Raw genomic sequence first — 23,299 nt, forward strand, 5'->3', positions numbered from 1 at the left:
AAGAACTTTCTGCACGATAGGCACAATTACAATGAGATCTAAAAATAGTTAATATAACAGCATCTATTTTCATCTACCCTTATGTCCAGGGGGTTTCCCACAAAGAAGCCTGAATAGACATTTCAGAGTTTTAGGGGGGGAAATGCAATGTGAGCAAACAAAACAAGACACAGAAGGCATTCAAGATAGGCTCAAGATTTTCCATGCAGTGAGATCTGAACAAATCGTCCGCAGCATAGGGGGATGGACTGTGGGGCTATGCTAGGAACATTTAAGACTTCCTTGTCCCTGCTGCAGAGATATGTCCTGACATGACCCAACTGACTGTCTCTTGTTAACTACTACACAGTTTGGTCTTGCCAGCTCTAAAAGTTGGCCAAAGTATCGCAGATGAACAGAGCATGTGTAACAGGTAACAGCTACCACTAATGGGGGCAGGTGGAGGTTTAATATGGGGCATGACCCATAATTATGACAGAAGAAAGCTCCCTAAATGTGACATCCTTTATAATGAACTTGGAAGCATCAGACTTTTTCAGATGAAGAAGAGGAGGAGTTTGGATTTGATATCCCGCTTTATCACTACCCGAAGGAGTCTCAAAGCGGCTAACATTCTCCTTTCCTTTCCTCCCCCACAACAAACACTCTGTGAGGTGAGTGGGGCTGAGAAGTGTGACTAGCCCAAGGTCACCCAGCAGCTGCATGTGGAGGAGCGGAGACGTGAACCCGGTTCACCAGATTACGAGCCTACCGCTCTTAACCACTACACCACACTGGAGTGCCTTAGAAAGGCATCAAAGTCTATGCCAAGTTGTATTTCTGTCCGTCCCCTCAATTACTCTTATTTGCTCCTCTTGTTACAGGCAATGCCTTTATCTGTTTCCTCAGACATTCCAATACCACAATCGCTACCATTTCTGATGCCCATGACATAGATTTATATCTAGGAACTGCAGGGGTTTCTGCTGGCATATTCCCCATGGATGATACATGCATTCTGGATGAGTTAGATTCCTCAGTGTTTTAAATCAATACAGGTGTCTTGAAAATGACTATATAGTGAGTCTCAATACCCTGGTTGTCGGTTAATGGCAGTAAACATATTGTTATGGGTTGTCAGGCAGATCCCCCTAAACTCTTAAATTAGTAAATATTATCATTTAGCTCATATTTGGAGTATTAAGGGAAGATAGAAAGAGCAGTGTAAAAATACAGGCTATGCCGCTTATCCTGTTCAGGACGTCAATACACTGCATATGTGCCTTAATTTTCCAAATGGAACACAAACCTTGGTTAAGTGCCAAGACCCCTGGAATCTCATGCACTGCTCAAAGGAGGTTTGGATGGCTGATAAGGACACATCAGTACCTTTAAATGTGGAGAGTTTTGAACATCCATGGAGGTCACAGGAATTACAGTAATGGTGAATATGAACCACTATCATTAGGTCTGGCCTAGCAAGTGTTTGGAGGCACACTTAATTCCATCCCTTTTCAATGACTCTGTGCTCAAGTTGTTCAAAGGAACTAACTTCCAAGGTAGCTGTGATTCTCAAAGCCTACAGCTAGATATAAGTAGATGTTTAAGTAGTTTGTCAAAAGGAATGGGCTGAAGCTTGTGCTTTATCGCTAACACTTAGCTTTTGTATAGCACCTTTGACCCTGAATACATACAATATTACTGTTATATCCAATGACATGATCAGTGTCATTGTTCCCAGAAGAGGAACTTGTTGGAGTCATATAGCAAAGACAGAAAGAGTTATCTGTGTGTCTTTGTAACTTCTTGGCAAGTTCTCTGCCCTGTGGAAAAAACAGCTTTCACGAACCTAACTAAAGAAACATTTGAGTTTCTAATTTATTTCACAAAGATATATAATGGCCTTGTAATGTTTCTGGTAGGTTCAAGGTGTGTACATCCAAGGATCTCAAAGTTGCTGGGTTTGACCAATGCCCATCTCTACACATATGTATTTCAGAGAACGTAGGACATTTTGAAATAAAAATAAATTGCTGTGCACTAGCTAGGCTCCAGCATAATTAAGAGTAAACTTAGACTATATTTGTATATAGATAAATATATAAATCTATATTGACTTTACTTGAATCATTAGTGGTCTATATACATGTGTGGTCACTCATAAATGTGACTGTGCGAATTGACTGCAGGTACATTCAATAAATAGATGGGGTAGATAACAATTCTTTCCATTAATCAGAGATGCAGAATCAATCCAGCCCACAATTTTGTATACTGCATACCTAAATATGCACAGGATTTCATTCAATTTCAATATAGTGCCTATTGCTTACAATGATAATTATGACAAGATTTGGTCACTGCAGTATTTTCTATGGCCAGACAAAATAATATAAAACATTTTCAGCCACCCTCTGAAAAATTCATAAATTCACTGACCACCCAGGCATTCAGCTTTGAAATTCAGAGAACACATCAGATGGTTATAGCAATAAGCTATAAGTAGAAGGTAAGAGATACTGAGTAGATGTTTGGTTTTCTTTGTTTCTATCTCCTGAGGGACTGTATCCTTGCGAGCAACAAAGCCATGAATGTTTAGATGCTGGTCTAACCTCATCCCAAAACATATTATCTACTGACCCTGTAGAAATAAAGTGCTTCTTATAGCCATATCAGCCTCAGTGCAAAAACCCACCATACAACTGTATTATGATTTTTTAAAAGTATCCTTTCTACTTTAGGTAATATTGGAATGCAGTAACTGTACAACCTGAAATTAACCTGATACTTATATTTTTGTAATACCTTTAAATGCCAGTCAGAAATAACACAATTATTGGATTTATTCCTATTTCACAGTTTAAGATTCTAGGATTAGTAGTGCAAGTGTACATAGCAGAGTGGTTTAGGTTGGGAAAGATGTTCATGTTTATAATTTAGCACAGTTTCTTCTTGGGAAGCTGTACAACAAGGTATTTGACTCATTCTCCCTTCCTTGGCTTCATTCCTGCAATTTGTGCATGTCCTGCACCCGTCCAGCTGGTCACAAAAACTTGTCATTTACCTTAAACGGGTGCAATGAAAGTTGTCTTGGCAGCATCACCTCTGTCAAAAGATCAAAACAAAGCACAACTTTGAAGACAGCTTCATCACACACACAGTTTTGTTTCCTACCCTACCATTAAACATTTGGGAGACATTCTGGCTCCGAGCAAGACTAATATTTATCCAGACAGACAATATATTATCTATCTTGAAAGATACCCTGAAGCAAAGTTGCAGGCAATTAGTGTTAATGGTAAAAATCTTGACACACACACACCGACTAACTTCCCACTCACCTATATTGACTGTTGATGCTCATTCATTTTTAAACATCTTTCTCAAAGTTGAAAAACTGCAAATATTATTATGTTTCTTTCGGATGCACATGATTCCAACCAAAAATGAGTCATTTGCATCCATACATTGCAGTACAGTGGTACCTCGGGTTAAGAACTTAATTCATTCTGGAGGTCCGTTTTTAACCTGAAACTGTTCTTAACCCGAGGTGCCATTTTAGCTAATGGGGCCTCCCACTGCCGCTGCACGATTTCTGTTCTCATCCTGAAGCAAAGTTCTTAACCTGAGGTACTATTTCTGGGATAGTGAAGTCTGTAACCTGAAGTGTCTGTAGCCTGAGGTTACACTGTATTGATACTTGGAAAATATAAACTAGCAGGTTAAACAACTCTGAGCCATATGATTTAGAGTCAACACTGAAGTCTGCCAATGTAATTTTAGAGACAAGGATGAGGGCAAAAACAATGTCACTGCTTGATTAGTTCTGATACAGCCTTGTCTGAATGTACACGTATGTGGAAACTGGGGATAGTGCACTCTGTTTACATTATTACCTTCCATAGGGATGAACATATTAAATAAGTTTTGTTGGAAATGGCTTCCTTAGAGGGGAAGAACTTATCTTGAAAATGGTAGTGAGCAGTTCATCTGGAAAACATCAAGGGCTATATAGTTATGTATATGGGGGGGGCAGGACTTATTAAGCATGATGGGAGATGGTTTGGTAGTTCCAAGTAAATGTGTATGTTTGTCCTAGTGCAAGCTTTGGAGAAAAAAATCCCAGTTATGCAGTTTTCATCATGGTTCAATCTAAACTGCAGAAATTTCAGCTCTGGTGGATGCCTATTGGCTAGCATCCCCAGATTTGTACAAGGTGGCATAGATAGTTCAACATCTTAAAGCGGCGGGGGGGGGTTGGGTAAGGTAATCTTGACACTTATTTTATGGAGATGAGACTTGCACACTTTTTGTGGCTAAAATGTGGTTAGAATGCATTTTGAATGCTCTTTGAGAAGACAATGAATCTAAAATATATTGATCCTACATCAGAAATAGGCTTCTGCTGAGTTCAGTGGGACTTGGTCCAAAGTAACAATGTATAAGGTGGTGGTATCCAGAGAGCACTCTTTGTTGCGATGGCCAAATTGTACCAGGGTGGCTTCCATTGTTAGATGAGTTTTAGGCTGCTTTCCTGGCCTTGTTTTTGTGTATAGTTGAACTAGCCAAAGTCTTGTATGAGTGTCTTCATTCAGCTCCATGGCAATGAGAAGGAGAAAAGGACTCCTGTGAACTTTTAAAACTGATTCTGTGAGGAGATGAATCCTCATTGTGGCTTCATGCCCATTATTTTACTGCTCTTTAGAATTACAGGTTTGGAACATTTCAGCCATCTCCTACAGCAACATCATTCCCTAGAACTTGACAAAGATTGATTAAAACCTATTTAGTTTCTATTTTTTTTCTTTACAAAAAGGGGGGGACCCCTTCCCTGGAATGACATCATATTTAGCTCATAGTTGGTCATCTTTACTGGACACAAATTTTACATTCCCATTATGGGCTAAGAAAATAGAACAATTGCTGTGTGCTTGTTGGCAATCAGCCAGACTTGTAAGTCCTCCTAAAAAGAGCTCAAGTCACCAGCATGTACAGCTTTGCTACTATGGTGCAAATCTGGTCTCTTGGCAGAGATGAGGAGCTTGGAAAGGTTAAGAGAGTTTATCATAAGATAAACTTGCATGCCATCCACAGTCAGCTCATCAGATACTTCCAGGGCTAGATTTATTCTGTATTAATCTCCTGTGCCCCATAGAATAAAGATATGTGACGTGACATCCATCAAATTATGCCCTCATGATAAAAAAGCAGTAATGGTCTCAGAAGTCGGCCCACTAGGCTGTCTTGGGTGAACCATGCCCACTTTTCCTGTGCCCAATGACAGAAAAAGATGTTATATTCAAAAAGGGCAGAATTCAAGCCAAGGCTACAAAGAAAGCATCAGGGGCGCATTCCTGAGTCTTCCTTTGCAGCCATAGCTTAAATTTTTAAAGTATCTGATTCAATTTGGGATCACAAATGAAGGAACAATCTTCCTTTGCAGTTTCAGTCAGCTGATGTCAGGTGACTGACAGGTAGGCATCCCTTCTCATCTGCCCAAGTGGCCCATGGAGGATTGGCTGCTATGCATCTGTTTCTTTAGCCAGATCTAGTTCCTCAATCCTAATATAAACACACTGGAACACCATGCATTAGAATGATAGTTCCAGCTCAGGAAATTTTACACTGTCAAGGCTCAGGTGGCCTGCAGCAGTAGTAATAGTGGTAGTATTTGTTCATTCATTATTATTAATTAGGTCTCGTATCCTACACTTAATTATAAGGTCCCAAGCTGGGTTACAACAATGGAAAAATACAATATTAAAATCAGTTAAAACAAGTATATTTATATAGTTAAAAGGCTCCCTTCTCCCTCATGCCTTCTTTGGTTTTATTCAATAATTGAAATGGGCTCAACAATTAATGGGGTGGCCATGTGTCCTACTTTACATAGGACAATCTTCTGTTTGAGGACATCCTCTCTTGGGAGGACTATCTGGTCCAAGTTAAGTTTAAAACCATAAGGAGGAGGAGCTGCAAGGTCTTCAACTTGCCCCTCAGGTGTGAGGACCTGGGACAGCAGACTGAGCAGGCACATAAGGTCACCTGGTCACTGTTTTTCCCATTGTGCTGTGATGCATTGCATCTCTAAATAGCTGTACTTACCACATCTATATTTTGTTTCTTTGTTATGAATTTCTTCTTCTTTTTCAACGTGCAAGTGGCAACGCTTCAATAGAAAGGGGGGGGGCATCTACTAGATTTTATATGAAAGTGTATGACAGAATGTTCATTAAGATAATCCAATATAAGCACATTAGTGCTTTGTTTCTAAATGAACTTTCAAATTAATTTTGATTATATCCGGAGGATTTTGCAGGCAGCTTTCTTACACAATAGATGAAAAAAACCCAGTAAAGTGGTATCTTAAGAAGCTAACAGAATCTTTTAAGTCATGATACCCACCGTCTCTAAGGCTCAGGGTAATTCCAAATAGGACACCGTGTAGAATTGCCATTTTGCCCAGCTTGGTTTCTGGATCCTCAGTTACATTCCTGTCTGCACAGAGCGAGGTCCCCCCCCCCCAAGCCTGCAAAGTCTCTAGGGGAGAAAAACAAGGAGAGAAAAATAAATGTAATAAAGCAGATTAACGTCTTCCACATTCTCCTCTTCCCACTGCCGGCACTGATGAGAGAGGCTATCATTCACATAATGGGTTCATCTCTTCCTGCCAGTATTCCTTCCTGAGCTAATCCATCAAGCTCCATGGAAGAGCCGAAAGGAGAGGGGCAGCATCTCTGTGGGGGGCATGGAGCGAGGTTCTCCCCACTCAGCCTCCACCAGAAAGACCATTCCTTTGGTTTGCTCCAACCTCTCCGTTGACACCTCCACAAATCTGTGGTGATGTTAAAAATAGTTATGACGATGCAGAGATGCTAGTGCAGGAGTGGGCAACCCTTCTCTGTCAGGGGCACATGATTATTGTGGGTAGGGCCAGAACAGGCCAGACCAAAAAAATGAGTGGGGTCACTCCTTTTCTCTCTCTTTTTTCTGGCACCTCTCTCTCTCTCTCTCTCTCTCTCTCTCTCTCTCTCTCTCTCTCTCTCACTTTCTGACATCCTCTCTTTCTGTCCTGTCTCCCTGCACAGCAGGCTGTTGGTGGAGGGAAAGCTTTCTCTTCCCAGAGGTCTAAACTAATAGCTTGCAGAGGGCTTTTTGGAAATGGACTTAAGGGCTCTAGAAAATTTGTCTGGAGGCCACATGCAGCCCTGTGCTGGTAGATGCTGCACCCTTCAGTTCCCCCCCAGAACAGAGCCATGAGAGTGGGCAGCAGGTAGCCTACAAGGGTAACAGCATCATACCACAGTTGCTGTGCTCCTCCAACTCAACAGAGAGAAGTAAGATGATGCACAATGGAAAGGTCACACCGCTGTCTCTTGCTCAGCGCTGGGCTCTTCCTTCTTCCTCTTCATCTTGCAGAAGCCATGGAGCCCACAGAAGCAAGCAAAGGTGAACTGGGGCATCCCCTGGGACAGGCAAAGGACAGGAGCATCCAAGGAAATCTATGCAAAGTAAGGTGAGAGAAGAGAAAAGCTTGGGTTTCTTTCCCCGCTTTCCAGCAGAACATCTCTTACTTTCACTTTAGAGCAGCGTTCCAAATGCTCAGTGCATTAGAGAACAGCGGGTTTTCCACCTAGAATGAATCTCGGCTCCCCCACCTAAAACCTCTACATATTGGGGGGGGGGACCAGGGACCAAGCTCAGTGGTGAGGCATATGCTTTGCAAGCAAAAGGTCCAAGGGTTCAATCCTTAGCATCTCCAGTTAAACATCTTTCCCTGAGACCCTGCAAACCATCAGAGAATATTGTCCTGCACCAGATGGGCAAGGCCTCACCTGGTTGGTAGAAAGCAGCACCCTATGTTCCTTGAACATGGATAGCTGCTGCCATCCACAATCAGATTCAATCAGTGGTGGGCCTACATTTGGGGGGCCCTGAAGTTTAAACTGTTATGGGGGAGCCCTTTGCAACCAGCAATGAGGTCTGGCTAACCACTGCTATCTTCTTAATTGGGTTATTCTACAACACATCACCACGTTTTTTAAAAAAATTAACTACTACATCTCAGTTTTTCATTAAAATTGCTGTACTGGATTATCTCATGTCAAAGTCACTGGTGTGAACAAAAATGTCCTATGTCTTATAGTTTGAGTTATTGAAGGGAGGGGATGAAAATTAGGGAAATGTTACATATATGCATGATGCACTTTTTAAAGCAAATTTTTAAAGCCATGTGGACTAAGGTCGCTTCTGGGGCTTCTCTGGGATTAGCTTCATTAGTTTCATAGTAGATCAACCCCTGGATTCAATCTATGATTCCTCCCCCCAAATTATAGTTTTGACACTCCCCACTTTTTTGTTGTTTTGTTCCCAACAAAGGCCACCAGAAACTCATCTTTGAGAAAGCTGTTTCTGTAAATATCATGTGGAAAGGATTTCTTTTTGCAAACACTTCAATATGAAATGCACACTGTGGCTGGGTTTGCCAGCGGCACCCCCCGCCCCCTGCACACCTGAAACCACATATGCCTTTCATGAATATACAGTTTAGGTATGGGTCGCCTCGCATCTCTCACATTAGAAATTAAGCACTGGGTGGCTGCCCCTCATCTCAATCATTCCGCCTCATTGTTTCTGACTATGGTCCAGTGACTCACATATTATCTTTGTGGTATGGTTGTTGCTGCAAAGCCACTCACCCACTTCTGGCTTCCATTTGGCATCAGTAATGTATGGATGTTCTAATCGTTCACCTTTCCTACACCAGCGTGGCTAGCTGAGGCGGCAGAGTACAGCTTCACCACTGTAGGTTTGATCCCCACATTGGGCATCAAGAATTGCTATCATGAATTTGGTATGTATTGACTCATTCATCCCTTCATTCACACGTTTTATATCCCAGCCTTTCTCGCAAACTATCTCAAGGCAGGTCACACTCAAATAAAAGATGCAATGAAACCAGTCAGTAAAACAATAACATCACCTCAAAAGATAGGTGGAGCAATGAGTGTAAAGGTTACCTTTGTAAAGGAGGCTAAATTCGACATACACGTACATCCCCCTGGGCTATTTTTCAGCCAGAACTTGGTGGAACTCAGTCCTGGCATCTCTCAGGTGGGTCTCATTGCCATTATAAGAGAACAAGGGAGGCTGTTCATAGTCAGTTCTGACACCTCTTTTCCTAGAAAAATAACACAGCATTCCCCCCTCCCAACTCTCAGTCCTCCATCCAGGCAAGCAAAAGGCATGATCATGAATCAACGTTAAGCAACGGCTTGGAGGCCAACTTAACCACGAAGAATATGAACTAAGCGCCAGCTTTTGAGGTTGGCCTTATTGCAGAGCAATGTGAAGCAATGTGGGCACCAGTCATTTCCCTCACTCCATCTCAGCTATGTTGTTTTTAAAATGAGGTTTCATCTTAAGATGAAAAGATGTCTAGGGCCTGAACTTCTCGTAGGGAACATAGAGACTCCAGCAAAGCCCTAACAATTATTTTCTTTGCACAAAGCTTGTGAAGTAAAATCAAACATACGGAGTCCAAATGACTTTTTTCTTCTCCCCGCCAGCGCCCCCCCCCACCATTCGCACTCCTGCCCCCACCGAATCACAGCATTCCAATCTGCGAATTACCTCAGCCAGATGAAAAAAGAAAAGGCGAAAGCCAAAATCCCCGGTTTGCGATGGTTGCTCTTCAATAGCTCGGCTAGCACTCAGGGCATGATTAAGCCCTCCAAGGTTACAGGGAATATTTGACTGACCTTCTAACTTCAAACACAGCCGCTCGGCATTCATTAAATAACCCTTCAGCACCTCAGAACAGTCAGTTCCACATGGCAATAAAAATTGCATCCCTCCCATCCTGTAACCTGGGAACCAGAGGAGGTTCGCTTTATCCTTTCTGTTTCAGCCTGACCTTGTCTTTGCAGTGACAGGCCCTGCCTTCAGCACAAAGCAGTCCCTGTGCAGATAAGCAAGACAAATGCACACCTCCCATTGAACTCACTTATTCAGCTGCACGCTCACCACCCCCACCCCCAGTTTCATTTGACAGGTTTTGGTATACCTGTCTGCCAGACACCTAGTTTAAATAAGGCCCCTGATGCTTCCTCTGAGACTCACAAAGCAATGACTAGGGACTCCTTAATGAGTCTTCCTGTCTGCAAGGTTTGTGAGCAGACCGCCAGCTCTGTGCCTCTTTCAGCTGCTTATATTGCATTCGTGCAAAAGAGTTTTCTGAGGTAATGGCCAGGAGAGAGCCAGTTCTACCAAATGAAGCTGTTGCAAGGCTAGTTATGCAGCCACAAAAGTGAACTCATTCTTTGCTTTCAGACTGCAATTTTGCTGTCAATCCTCTCTAGGTAAATGGCATTGTCAGAAAGTGTTAGAATACCGTAGTCGACACCAGATTCCATTAAAGGAAGGCAAAGGAAATAGGAAAAAGGAAACCCACTTTCTATGGACATCCTTAAATTTTCAGCTTCTGTGTTTATATTCCCTCCCCTCTGGTTTTCATGTTAAAAACAAAAACACTTCCTAAAAGCAAAGTAGAGGAATAAAATGAATGCCAAACATCACACATCACCAGAGAAATCACAGTTTTTAAGCCATTTTATTTTCTTACGTTTTTTATTGCATACTTTGAATACATAGCATAAGGAAAAGTGTATTTAAATACCATGTGTACACTCAGGAAGAAAGTGTGTCACATACTGTTTTTTATTGTGTTGTGTTCTGAAATGGTTTCAAAACTTATTTTACTATAAATGTCTGCAAAGCATTTTGTTGTTGTTGTTTAGTCGTTTAGTCGTGTTTTAAAAGAAAAGTAAAAATACTCGAAAATGTCATGTTTGCACCTGCAATATCAGGCACTCTCCATCTGGTCTTCATCTCCTTATTTGACAGTCTGAAGGGCTGTGGTGGATTTCAAGTTGTCCGTGGCCTACAATACGCACCTGCTGTTAATAAATATATAATTTAAAGTACATGTGTATCAAGTGTCATAAGAGAGCACAACTCATCAGAACTAAATGATGCAAACAAATTGCTTCCACTGGGCTCAGTGCTAACGTGTCCTGCTAAATAATTTTGGAAGCTTTGGTTTCCAAAGTTAATATATTTTTCAACTAAGTATTCAGGATAGATGCCCTGCTGCTTTTGGATTTGAAAGAGGAAAAGTATTTTTATTTTATGCGTTTGCTTTCCCCAGCTTAATGTGGCTTTCCACTTTTACCTGAGCACCTAAAACTATTTTCTTCATAGGCTCATTAAATAGTACTAGTAGAACACTGTAATCTGGTGTGAGAGAGTTGGTTGGATGAAGAGACTTTTTATTTTATTTTATTTTATTTTATTTATTTTATTTTATTCCCTCCCTCCCTCCAGGGTGTGTTACAGCATTAAAAACAATTTAAAAAACAATTTAAAACAACTTACAGCTCCTGTTTTGGAGCAGGTGGGTGGATTGGATCACCTTCTAGTCCCTTCCAACTCTATGACATATAGACAATAATTATTTTTTTAAAAAAATACATTGTCATGGTTCTTTTTTTAAAAAAAAAAAGATTAAGATCAAAAGGATTGTGCATAGCCTGATGTGGAAATGTGATGAACTGGACTCAAAATGAGAAAAATGAAAAACTGAACAACACAAAATGGACAAATTTGTCACTCTCTACTCAAGGCAACTCACTAAAAAAGTAATCAATAAAAAAATCAAACTATAAATATCATAAGATTAGAAATGTACCGTACATATGAGAGGTCAAGTTAATTAAATGCACTTAGATGAATTGCCTTCATTGCCACTCATTGAGGCCAATGGATTGCTCAGGTGAACCTTTGTAAGTAAGCTGCTCCTCAACCTGAGCACCACACCTGATGGACCTCTCTTTTGTGTCCACCTGCTACGCTACAGTGCAATGGAATTCTTGGGAAAGTTCTCACAAGAAGTGGCAAATCTGAAGATACCCTGGCATCAGGTGATTTAAGGCTTTAAAGTTCCTAGGCTGTACCTTGAATTAGTAAGAAGTATAGTTGATACACAATCGTGTGTGTGTGTGTGTGTGTGTGTGTGTGTGTGTGTGTGTCAGTCGTTTATCTTCCCCAAGGCAACCCAAAGCCATAAGGAAATATCCCACCCAAGTTATATGCACCAATCTCCCAATCCCTGCTAACATCCTAGAGGCAACTTTCTGGACCAATTGAAGTTTTGGAAATGTCTTCAAGATTGGCCCCATGTAGAGCTCCTTACAGTAGTCCAACATCATGTTACTGTCGAAAGGGAAGCCGTGGCAAAGACAATAATCTGCTTACATTGTAGCATGAGATTGCCTGCTAATGGGATAGAGTGTATACCAAAGTACCTGAGGTACATTTGCTTGCTGGAAGACCTGGGTGGTCTGAATGACAAGAGCCCCAATTCCATTAGGGAGCTATTGATGTATTTAGGAAAGCTTGTAGCATGGAGCCTTTTAAAACTGACCCTCCACTTTCCATTCGGGGGCAGACAATGATGAACGAGCCTGGAAGAACAGAGGCAGCACAGCTGAGTCAAATGCTCCTGTTCTTCTTGAAAATGGAGAAAAGGGATCTTTTAAGGAGTGAGGAATAATTAAAAAATAAATGAACTAGCGCTAGTGGAGTGACAGATGCCCTACTTGATTTGCAAAATCCAAGCATGTTTCATGGCCCTGTTCTGCCCTTTCTATTCAAGGGAGAGGATCCTTTGAATAGAACCCTCTGCAGCCAAGAAAATGTGGTGAGCATTAAAAATGTAAAACCAAAGAATTCTCTTTAGTCATTTGCTTAACCTCAGACTGTGTTTGTCACTGTCAGAGTGATGAATTGGGAGCTGTCTGAAATCAGCATGCTCACTTTAATAATGTCACTTTCCCTGAGCTCTAATAAATGTCTTTCTGAACCAGCTGGACAGAACCAATTCCTTAGACCAACAATTACCGATTTCACCAGGTTTTTGCTCTTCTTAACAGTTAGGGCCCTGCTGCTGAAATTGGAAATCTTTATCCATTTTCACACATTCTCCCAGCCACGAGGAAAGGAGGAGATCCAGTTTGTTAAAGCCCTACACAAGGAATTAGAGGGAAATTGTCCTATGGAAAGAGCAAGGAAATTGACTGATTTTTAATTCCTGTTTCCACCACCGACACAAAAAGTATATATTGGTGAGGGAACTATTCTTCTCTTGGAGTATGCCTTCTTGGGGCATATCTACTATGTGTCCAGGAAAAGTGCAGGAGCAAACATTAGAATATAAATGGACTCCTTCAAAGGAACCTGCTCTGACCAAATCATGGATAATAGTCAATACAGGCAGAGCATGATGTCATGACCACATATTTAGTCCTGATCACATGAGTGCATCAATCTCTCTAAGATCTACACTGAAAGGATTAGACTAGCCAGCCATCAAATCTTCAACCACAGAAATGATTGTTTTGTATCAGGTGATTACAGGCCTGTATAATTTAAGGGTGCATCTCTATGCCTGGATGCCATTTAAAAAATCCAGGAATATGAGGATGTTGGTAAATAACATTACACCACCATTTAAAATAAACAATGATTTAATGAGCACGTACACTTTTGTTCCTGTCCTGCTCTTCACAGCCAGAGTCAGGATTGTCACAGTGTGCAAACCTGGGCTGAGGGTTTGTTTGGAGAGAAGGAAATGATAAGCCTACATAGGCCCATGGGCTTGTTTCCTCACCTGCATGGTTTAACATGGCATGTGAACTGGGTCTATAAACCTGCATGTTTGAACTGCCAGGCAATAAAGGAAACACAAAATAAACTTTAACTGTATCAACATTTGACCAAGAAAACTGCAGACAAAATAGGTACAGTACTGTCTTGCACTGAGTCAGGCTATTGGGTCTATCTAGCTCAGCCTTGTCTATTCTGAACGGCATTGTCTATACTGATTCTCCAGGATTTCCATCAGGAATTTCCCCCAGCCTTACCTGGAGGAAACAGAAACTGAACTTCGGACTTTGGGCATGAAAAATATGTGGTCTGCCACTGAGATACAGCACCTCCTCCACGACTCAGTTTGAATATTAACCAAGAAAGTCAAGTAATAGTGATAAGTTAGGCACCTCTAGAACTGTGGTAGATTCTACTGCAAGAAAGAGCAGGTGCTCCCTTAGACGGCTACTCATAATAAAAAGTATACAAAGTTAAGGTAAAGGTAAAGGGACCCCTGACCATTAGGTCCAGTCATGGCCGACTCTGGGGTTGCAGTGCTCATCTCGCTTTATTGGCCAAGGGAGCCAGAGCAGCGCACGGAAACGCCGTTTACCTTCCCGCCGGAGTGGTACCTATTTATCTACTTGCACTTTGACATGCTTTCGAACTGCTAGGTTGGCAGGAGAAGGGACTGAGCAACGGGAGCTCACCCCGTCGTGGGGATTCGAACCGCCGACCTTCTGATTGTTTAACCCACAGCGCCACCCGCGTCCCTATACAAAGTTAAGGTACCTACATGCAATTTATTATCCTCATCCTCATCATTATTATTGCCAGCTGCAACTTGCCTGAGTTGAAATTGTACTGATTTGCTCTCCCTACCCCACCCCTGATGTGAGCTGCTTTGAGTACGTTTAAATGGAAAAGCGGTAAAGAAAAATAAATTCCCTATTCAGTGTAACAATAGGAGCGGTTTTATTAGTTGCCATTTTAGTCTGCTGGTTATTTATATATCACATTTTATGGTTTGATTGCCATGTAACTCACCCTAGGACCTTTTGGTGAAGGGAAGATAATAAATATTTGTGACGCAGGAGACCCAGCCTCTCAGGTATCCAGGGGCACTAACAAAAGCTCTCACACCAAACTACCTTGATTCTATTCAGTCTGAAATAGGGAGCAGAGGATAAAATGTACTATCCGAGTCAGGGCGAGTGGGTCCAACCACAAAAGGAAGCAAGGCTCCTGCACTTTAAACATGTGTGTAGAAGAGGGAAATTCAACAGGTGTAGCAATAAAAGCTACACCTGTTGAAATCCCCTCTTCTAAACAAGTCTTCAAGGTACAGGAGCCTGGCTTCCTTTTGTGTCTGGGCACGCTTGCAGGGATAGTGGTTTGCGGGCTAGATCAATGGGGGAGACCCTCTCGGTCTAATTTTGCCTCTCTGGATCATTACGATGATAACATGAGATAACTCCTACATATGCTGCTCTGAGCTCCTTCAAGGAAGGCTACAGTGCTAACATTTTTTCCCCTTCCCCGACCCTCCTATTATTAATTTCTATGTCCCTTTCTTTTCCTGGCCTTCATGTATTAACCGCCAGCCTAAGAAATATACACACATATCACAAAAGCACATACCACCCACCTCTTGCGTTAAAAAAAAAGCCTTAAAAAAGAAATAAACTCAATTAGCAAAGGGAAGCACTGGCTCTTTAAAAGGAAATAATGGTGCCTATACAGCTGGCGTTTCAGGTTGCAGTGTTTGCAGAGAACCACTAATTAAAACATTGCTTCTGTAAAGTATGCTGATCCCATTGATTCCAATCCCAACCCCAACCCCCCCTCAGCCTTCATATACACACAGTTAATTTGCTGCTAGGAAAGCAAAGTCGCAAGGGTCCTCATTATAAAAATTTCACTGGCTGCAGCTAATGGTTGTAATTAATAGGTGCAATAAATTTCAAATGGCCAGCCAGGGTGTTCATTAGTTTCAGCCTGAGTCAGCACCAGTGGGGTAGCCTGTTACTTAATAACCCATTTTCTAACTAACTGAAAGGGAGGGTGGGGAGCGTTCGACCCACCCAGCTATGGTTCAACACAACCAGAATTCTCTCGTCTCACTTGCCAAAAAGAGACAGAGCTGAGTAAATCATTTGCAGAGAACAATCTCCAATTGGACACACCTGCTTGCCCCAGTTGCGTAAGAATGAGGCAGGACAATCCAGATTGTATGTTAGCCAACAGGCCAATGTACACAGCCACCTGCAACAATTTGGTCAGATCACTTAAACACACACACAAGAAAAAAAATCCAGTGTATCATTAGTTACAACTAGGGACAGCACAGTTGTTAACTGTCAGCTCCAAGGAGGTAAAAATAAAAGCCTGACATGCTTGAGATATTGCTGAGCATAAGGAAGTTGGTTAATGTAGTGTATCTACTAGCTACATTTTCAAACAACAGACATCTGCTTCTGTGTTAAGCAGCAAAGTACATCACTATTGTGATTAGCTTTCCTGTAGGAGCAGGGCTCCTGTATCTTTAATACTTATGCAGGAGTTACGTTTTGGGAACTCTGCGAGCATAAGTGAAATCATGTAAAGTGAGGAGTACTTTCCAAATGCCCTCTCTGCCACTCTCTCTTCCATCCATACCAAAAATATCCACAACTAGAATTGAAGGAGGCTGGAGGGTGTGTGGGAAAGCGGTGATGACAACAGCGCTGCCCCGCATGCCAGCTGTTAGAGGGAAGGCTGAGCAGCTTAAACAAAGGCCCACTGCACCTCCAGTCTCTTCAAGACTTCCTCCGCCTTCGCTGATGTCCTCTTTGGGCTCTGGGGAGGGTCTCCTCATGAGCCACGAGGACTCTCCAGCTCTCACCCACCATTTCCTGGTTTGAATTGAATTATTTAATTATTCCCCGGTGTTTCTGCATGTTATGCTGTCGTGCACAAGTCAATTGTGCATAAGTGGGGGGGGGTCTGTAATAAATAACAAAGTGGGCAGGCAACACCATGTTGCGCTGTGGAGTCCTGCTGTTCCATCTGGGGTGGCCACTCACCCCTGTCCAAGGGAATGCAACCCTTGTCGGAAAATAAAGGTTCCCTAGCCCTGCTTTCCTGAGAGATTTCAAGAGCAATGTCCAGTACAGTGGTACCTTGGGTTACAGACGCTTCAGGTTACAGACGCTTCAGATTACAGACTCTGCTAACCCAGAAATAGTACCTTGGGTTAAGAACTTTACCTCAGGATGAGAACAGAAATCGCACGGCAGCAGCGGGAGGCCCCATTAGCTAAAGTGGTACCTCAGGTTAAGAACAGTTTCAGGTTAAGAACGGACCTCCAGAACAAATTAAGTTCTTAACCCGAGGTACCACTGTATACAGGTTGTGAGACAGGACCCCTATTGGAGGAGACACTAAATGTGGGGACTCCCCTGGTTCATTTTTTTAGCTTCATTAGACCAACTCTTCCATAGAGGCCCAAGCAGACTTGCTAATTATACATGTGCTCATTCATATGGCTTATAAGGCACCAGTGAGAGGCACAGCTGGCCCTCCCATGACGCGAAGGGTGGTGGTCACCTCAGGTGGCAGATCTGGGCCCAAGGAACATGCTGCTTGCCACTACACACACACATGGAAGAGGTGGCGGTGTGGAGCACCCACAGAGAAGGAGGCAATGGCATGTTGTGCCTGCAAGGGGGGTGGGGCTCAAGCAGCAAGCTGCCCAGGTCCAGTCTTGGTGGAACTACAGACCAATGAGAGCACCTTCAAACAGGGAGTTAAGCTAAGGTTACCAGATTTTTTTCAGTGAATCCAAGGACACTTTTCAACTTCAATGGATTTTGTATGGGGACTGATTTGTAAATCTGGGGGCTGTCCCCGGGAAATGGGGACGTCTGGTAACCTTAAGTTAAGCCCACCCTGCCTCACTTTGCTGCTTTAAGCTCCTTTTTTCAGCTGAGCTTCACCCCCCCACCCCCCACCCCCGTTCAACAGTGGCATTGCCACTTACTGCTAAAATGCCATCTGAGCACCCAGTGGGGAAGATGGCGGGTAGCAGTGGCGCTACCACTGCAGAAAAATACTGTGCAGTCGTGGCTGTGAGGGAATGTGAGGCCCCTCCAGCAACACCATGCAGGGGCCCCTAAAGCCTTGTGCCAGCTCTGAGAATGCTGGACTAGACTGCATTTGGGTCTGATCCAGAAGGACTTTTTTTATATACTTATGGTTTGGGTACAATTTGGCAGAGTCGGGGGCAATGGCTCATGTATTCCATTAAGGTCCCCCTCCCTTTCCCCCTATAATTTCAACCATTAGATGACATTGTCACACTAATTTATCCATCCTATTGACAAAGCCCTACACAAAACGAAACGCTTTCTCTTGCCGTCCTTGCCGTCCGATGGGAGCATTGCAGGAACAGAGTGCTTCTTTTGGTATCTGCTTTGCTAAAAGGAAAATCAATAGCATAAAGAAGAGCGATGCAAAGTGTGAGGGACAAAGATCTAACCTACATTACAAAAACTTGGTGATAAATTTGTTCAGAGCCTCTCTGCTAAACAAACGAATATTTATTGGGGACAACCTCACTTACTGTTTCTTGAATCTGTTGATATACGAATATAAAAATTTGCTCTTACAAACAATTGCCTGTCTCCTGTGTCTGGAATATAAAAAAGGATGTTGGGCGCTCAATATTTAATTAAACAGAGAAACAAATTATCCCTGTCTCTTAGATTAGCAGGAGAAGCATTACAATTACAAGCAATTAGAATACGCAGTCCAGACCTTCTGCCATCTGAGATGGGGCTGTCTAAGGTGGAACTATATGCAGTCCTGCAACCACTCAGCAACACTGCTCAATTCCGATTCTATTGTCCCTGTATGATTAGCATGTTGTTTCTAAAATCAATATCTCGCTTGGCTGTTACAGAGATCACCAGATTATCAGTTTAGTTCATTGTCTGCTTTACAAGGGTTTTGTGAGTCCTGCTTAGTGCTAGACACAGATTCAGCTAATATATCCCCCCCACCCCAAGGAGAAGATCTTCCTTTCTTCTCTGTTCCAGCCAGGATTGCTACTTATTTACTGGCCACTGCTCCTGTGCATTTAACAGCACCTTCATCAGCAGACATGAAACACCAATAATACATATCTGATAGTCATGAAAAGCTTCACCTACTGAAAGGCAGCTAGCTGCCTTTAAAGACATAAGAGTTGGCCAAGTGGGTCATTTTCCTAGCCAGCTGTCAAGCCCCAGAATACATATTGTACAGAGTTCTAGGGTGCTTCTAGATAACCTAGTTGTTGAGCATTCATTCTGATTGGTTTGTGGAGAGGCTCGATGACATTGCAACAAAGCAAAATTTGCCACACACTTTCCACTGCATTTCCCCATCCCTTCCCTTACTGCAGAGTCTTTTGGGGAAGCAAGTTTGTTCCATAAGAGCTCTAAACCAGCTTTAATTACACAACCTGAATTTGCTGGTATGTAGTTGTCATTATTTTGGGATGGGATTCAGTCTGGAAGTGCCCCTTTGATCCTCGTAAAAGGATCACTGTCCCTATGGATTCTATCATCATCACCACCATTTTAATGGACTGTACTGGCTACCTCTTCCAGATGAACTAACTTGGGGATCAGAAAGGAGCAGAAGTGAGCAAGCGCCACACAGGGAAGGTTGAGGGTTTGAGAAGAGCTGCTCCTCAATCCTTTTCAGTAATGTTGACCATTTAAAAGTCTGGCCTTCAAAAGCTCCTGGGCCCCTGATGCAGCTGCCCTGATCATTAAGAGATACAATTGGGGGGGCGGAAAAAGCGAAAACAGGCCTGTACATTCCATAGGGGTTTTGTTCCAATTCAGGCTCGGCTAAAGGCAAAGGGGATTTTGCTCATTACTTTCCCAGCACAAGAAAACATTTTGGTTTGCAACAAAGAAGCTGGTTAAATGGGTTCTTTATCCCCCTCCATCCCTTTTCCTATTATTGCTAGTTAATTAGGCACTGGCCATCCAAGTCCCCTTCATTCACCGCGACGAGAAATACAATCAGAAAAGCAGGTGTGTGGTATGACCTTTGCAGTTGGCACTGCAGCACACAAAGGGAGTGTCTGCCATAGGAGCAGAGGCGCATTTTCTAGGGTGGTCGTGTTAGAAAGAAGTCTCAGATATCATACGCCTAGATATAAAGGAGTAGGATAGGAGGAAGACCTCCATCCACCCACTTTTCAAAATAACCTATCCATACACAAATACACAGCTACCCAGTCATTCAGAGATAAAACTGGCAGCTGTTTACAGCAAGTAAAATGTAGCTTCTTGCTACAGCAACATGTGCTTCTCAGAGGCACTAACCACAGCTGGATTGCCAACTGACCAGAAAACCCCAAACTGGCTTGGTCTGTCACATTTGCTTTTATTACCTGCTTGATCTGAAAAAATTAGCAGGTGGAACTTTTTATAGCCCGGAGGAAAGTGTTATCGGCTGCTCCTGTCTGCAGAAATCAGCAGGTGATTTTTTATATATATAACAGCATGTAGATAAATATTACCACCTCCTGGTGTTTGGACACCAACGGCTGCCAAAGGCACAGCTAGGGAAGCCGGTTGAGAAGCTGATAAGACCATGCTAAAATGCCCAGATTTTCATATATCAGGCTCTCCAAATGTACTGTGAAGGGGCTCTCTCCAACAATATGCTATCAAAATTCAGCTGATTGTCTTTTTGGCAGAGTATGCTTAAAAGCAACAATCCTTCTTAAGCAGAGGCAGATCCGTCGTACTCAGTGGGACATAAGAAACATGTTTAGGACTGTGCTGTGAGAGTGTCATCAGAAATCAGAACTCCACATGTATGTTTGTACCCATAAGTTTGGCACCACATACATATTAAGGAGCAGGGCTTTTTATGTGGCACTTTTAAAAGGAAGCAGTCTTCATTTGCAGATTCCCTAGCGGCAGCAAATCCATGTCTTCCGGAGTGGTGGTCTAAAAACTATTGTAACTGTGCTGTGGGCTGAAAAGTCAAACTTTTCGATTTCTTAGCTTCCCTCAGCTGTTGGCTGGGACACCTGTGGAACCTGACTGTGAGAAAGTATCTCTAATTACCTGGTAGCTGCTCTCGGCACGCCTAGTTAACTACCATCACTCGGTGTATCTTTCATGGAAATGGCTCTGCATTCTGCTCAGAGCATTTATTATGTTGGGCTTTTTGCGAGGCAATGGAATCTTTGGGCCCTGGGTTTGAAAGCAGAGGTTTGGTGTGGGTTTTTCTTAAAAAAAGGAAACGTCTCACAACAACTGAGCTGTACCCTGAGCACTGCAGTGGCTGTTCTGGCCTCTGGATGGAGAGAAGAAGCCCAGAAGTATAGAGACCAGTCCCTTCACCTCTGTACGTTCATTTGCTAAGTATTCCTTGCCACATTCACCCAGCTAAGTCTCGCTATACCCTAGCCTCTTTTTCATTCACCGTTGGTTACAAAATAAATATGGATGTTTGGTTTTATTAAATGAAGGAGGGATAGCATTAAGGAATCTGTATTTCACACAGCTTTGCTGAGGTGCCCAAGAAAGTGGATTATTCCTCTGTGTAGCCCATGGCTTTTAGCCCTACATGAGTTATGAAAAGCAATCACATAGGAATAAAAAGCCATAGACCACAGCAGAGGGCTTAAGGAGGATAAGCGGAACGACTTTAGAAAAATACAAAAGGAGGGGAAGAAAAGGGGCCACCTTGACTGTGTCTCCAGTGTTCCACATTACAGAGGCATTCCAGGAAATGCTACCTTGGCTAGTCATGTCCTCAGTAATTGATCCACTTTGATAGTTTCCAGTCTACTCTAAGCTCAGCCCTAATGAAATTTCCTTTGTCTGTTTGCGCTCATCTCTTGAGATAAGCTTTTAGTGGCCTCATCCTGCTTTTGCAGAGCAGGGGATATCTTAGAATGAGTCTCAATAAATTCAAAAGTGAAATCCACAAGTTCCTGATTGCTCCAGCAAGCTCCCCAGACACATGTGGAGCCAGATAGCACAGCCCATATAAAAGTATCCAGCACTGCTAGGATTTGGCTAAAGGATCAGCAGAGCATGTTGACTGCTAGACACTTGGGAAACTGGCTGTACTTTGAAGAACTTCTGAAAATAATGATGCACTCCAAGCTCTCCTGAAAGAAGAGGAGTAAAATGGATTTGACAAAGATCATATAGCGCAAGTCTCTAGGACTGAGCCCAGATATTTTCACTGGATGAATTAAATTTGAAACCAACCTTCAAATCTTTTTGTATTCACCTCAGATTCTCCAATTCAATTAAAAAATCTCTCTTAACAATTTAAGTTTACATTTAAAACATTTGTACGTATAAACATGTATAATTTGCTTGATCGTTGTCCCTTTCAGGAAACATCACTGCAAGGGATCTGTTTGCTAACTGTGACACAAAGGGAAGAGGAATTGCCAAGCCTCTGAAAAAGCCAGCTCTCAAAGTATTATATGACAAATAGCCCCCAAACCAGTCACAGCTGGCTACATTTGAGTAACATTGCACCATGCTGCACACTGAAATCAGGATATGCCAAATTGAGTTTGAAAATTTACTGTAGCCCAATTGTTCTGCATTTGTATTTTTCCTACAAGACACGGTGAGGCAAGCAAGGCCAATTTCAGATATGCACTCCCTATGCTCACAACTGTAGGTTTTATGTGTATGATGCTCAGCGGCTCATGCAGAGGCGCACAACTGCTGGCAATTTTCTGTAAGATACGGAAAGATAATAGATCAGTGAAAGAGAAGCCACTTGCTATTCTTTCAGCAGTGAATTATTTTCCAGCATTTTCCCATAAGCATGCATTTCAAATGCCCCTTTGTAGACATGGCAGGCAGCAGGCATATAAGAAAAATGCAACTTTGAATACAAGTCCACAACTTGAGTGTTTCCACAATACGCAATGCTGCCTTTCAGCCTGAAATGTGTCCTCTGTGAATGTTATGCAAGTCAGAAAGGGAGAAGGAAATACTTTTTTAAACCAAATGTACATTTTCCAGTCAATGTAGGTTTTAATTCCATTTACAGACACAAGAAATGCGAGACCTGATTTAAGCATCACTCATGAAAATGGCCTGAAATGAATGAATGCCAGCCTGTGGAGCTCTGAAAGGTGTACAAAACAAGACTCTCTCTCTCTCTTTTTGTAGTTCCCAGACAAAAGGGATAAAGAGAGTTGCACTGAGTGTACGATTTCCGCCTCCCGCGTTTCAGGTGGATGGTCTCTCTCCTCAGCTGCCTTTTCAAAGGAACCTCTCTCGGTGCTTAGGCCGGGGAAACTACAAAAAGAAAGAAGGGCTCTTGGAATAAGGAAAATGCTTTAATTAGAGAAGAACAAAATCTCCCCAGTGCTCCTTCCTACAGATGGGAACAGTTCCTGCTCTTTAATGAATGTGTCTGCACCTTGTGCTCAAGATGGGATTTGTGGGCTAAATCTGCCGAGCGCCTGTGGAAATCAATGAACTTACATGAGTTTGGCCAGCTGAAGGTTTGGCTCTCTGCCTTTTACTTTTCTCTCTGTACAAACACTGCTCTGACTCATGCTTGCTCAACAACAGTGCTT

The 23,299-nt window shown here is 42.6% G+C and overlaps 1 protein-coding gene across 19 annotated transcripts in view; it reads right to left on the bottom strand.

The window, feature by feature from the left end:
• Positions 1–1,568: 1,568 nt before the first annotated feature.
• The window catches only part of BLACAT1 (BLACAT1 overlapping LEMD1 locus), an 80,185-nt gene continuing 58,454 nt past the window's right edge, over positions 1,569–23,299 (bottom strand). For 9 of the 19 annotated variants that reach the window (XR_008331134.1, XR_008331135.1, XR_008331132.1 and 6 more), the window contains 2 exons: positions 11,416–11,471; positions 10,796–10,937 (listed from right to left, as the gene is read on the bottom strand). Coding sequence is in view for 4 of the 19 variants with exons in the window: in XM_053393317.1 (XP_053249292.1) it covers positions 7,341–7,481; positions 8,679–8,702 (165 nt within the window). In the remaining 15 variants the exon portion in view is untranslated. The other 10 variants (XM_053393319.1, XM_053393321.1, XM_053393320.1 and 7 more) reach the window with 8 other exon arrangements.

This window comes from Podarcis raffonei, chromosome 6, assembly GCF_027172205.1.
Source record: "Podarcis raffonei isolate rPodRaf1 chromosome 6, rPodRaf1.pri, whole genome shotgun sequence".
In the NCBI taxonomy this organism is placed as follows: Eukaryota; Metazoa; Chordata; class Lepidosauria; order Squamata; family Lacertidae; genus Podarcis; species Podarcis raffonei.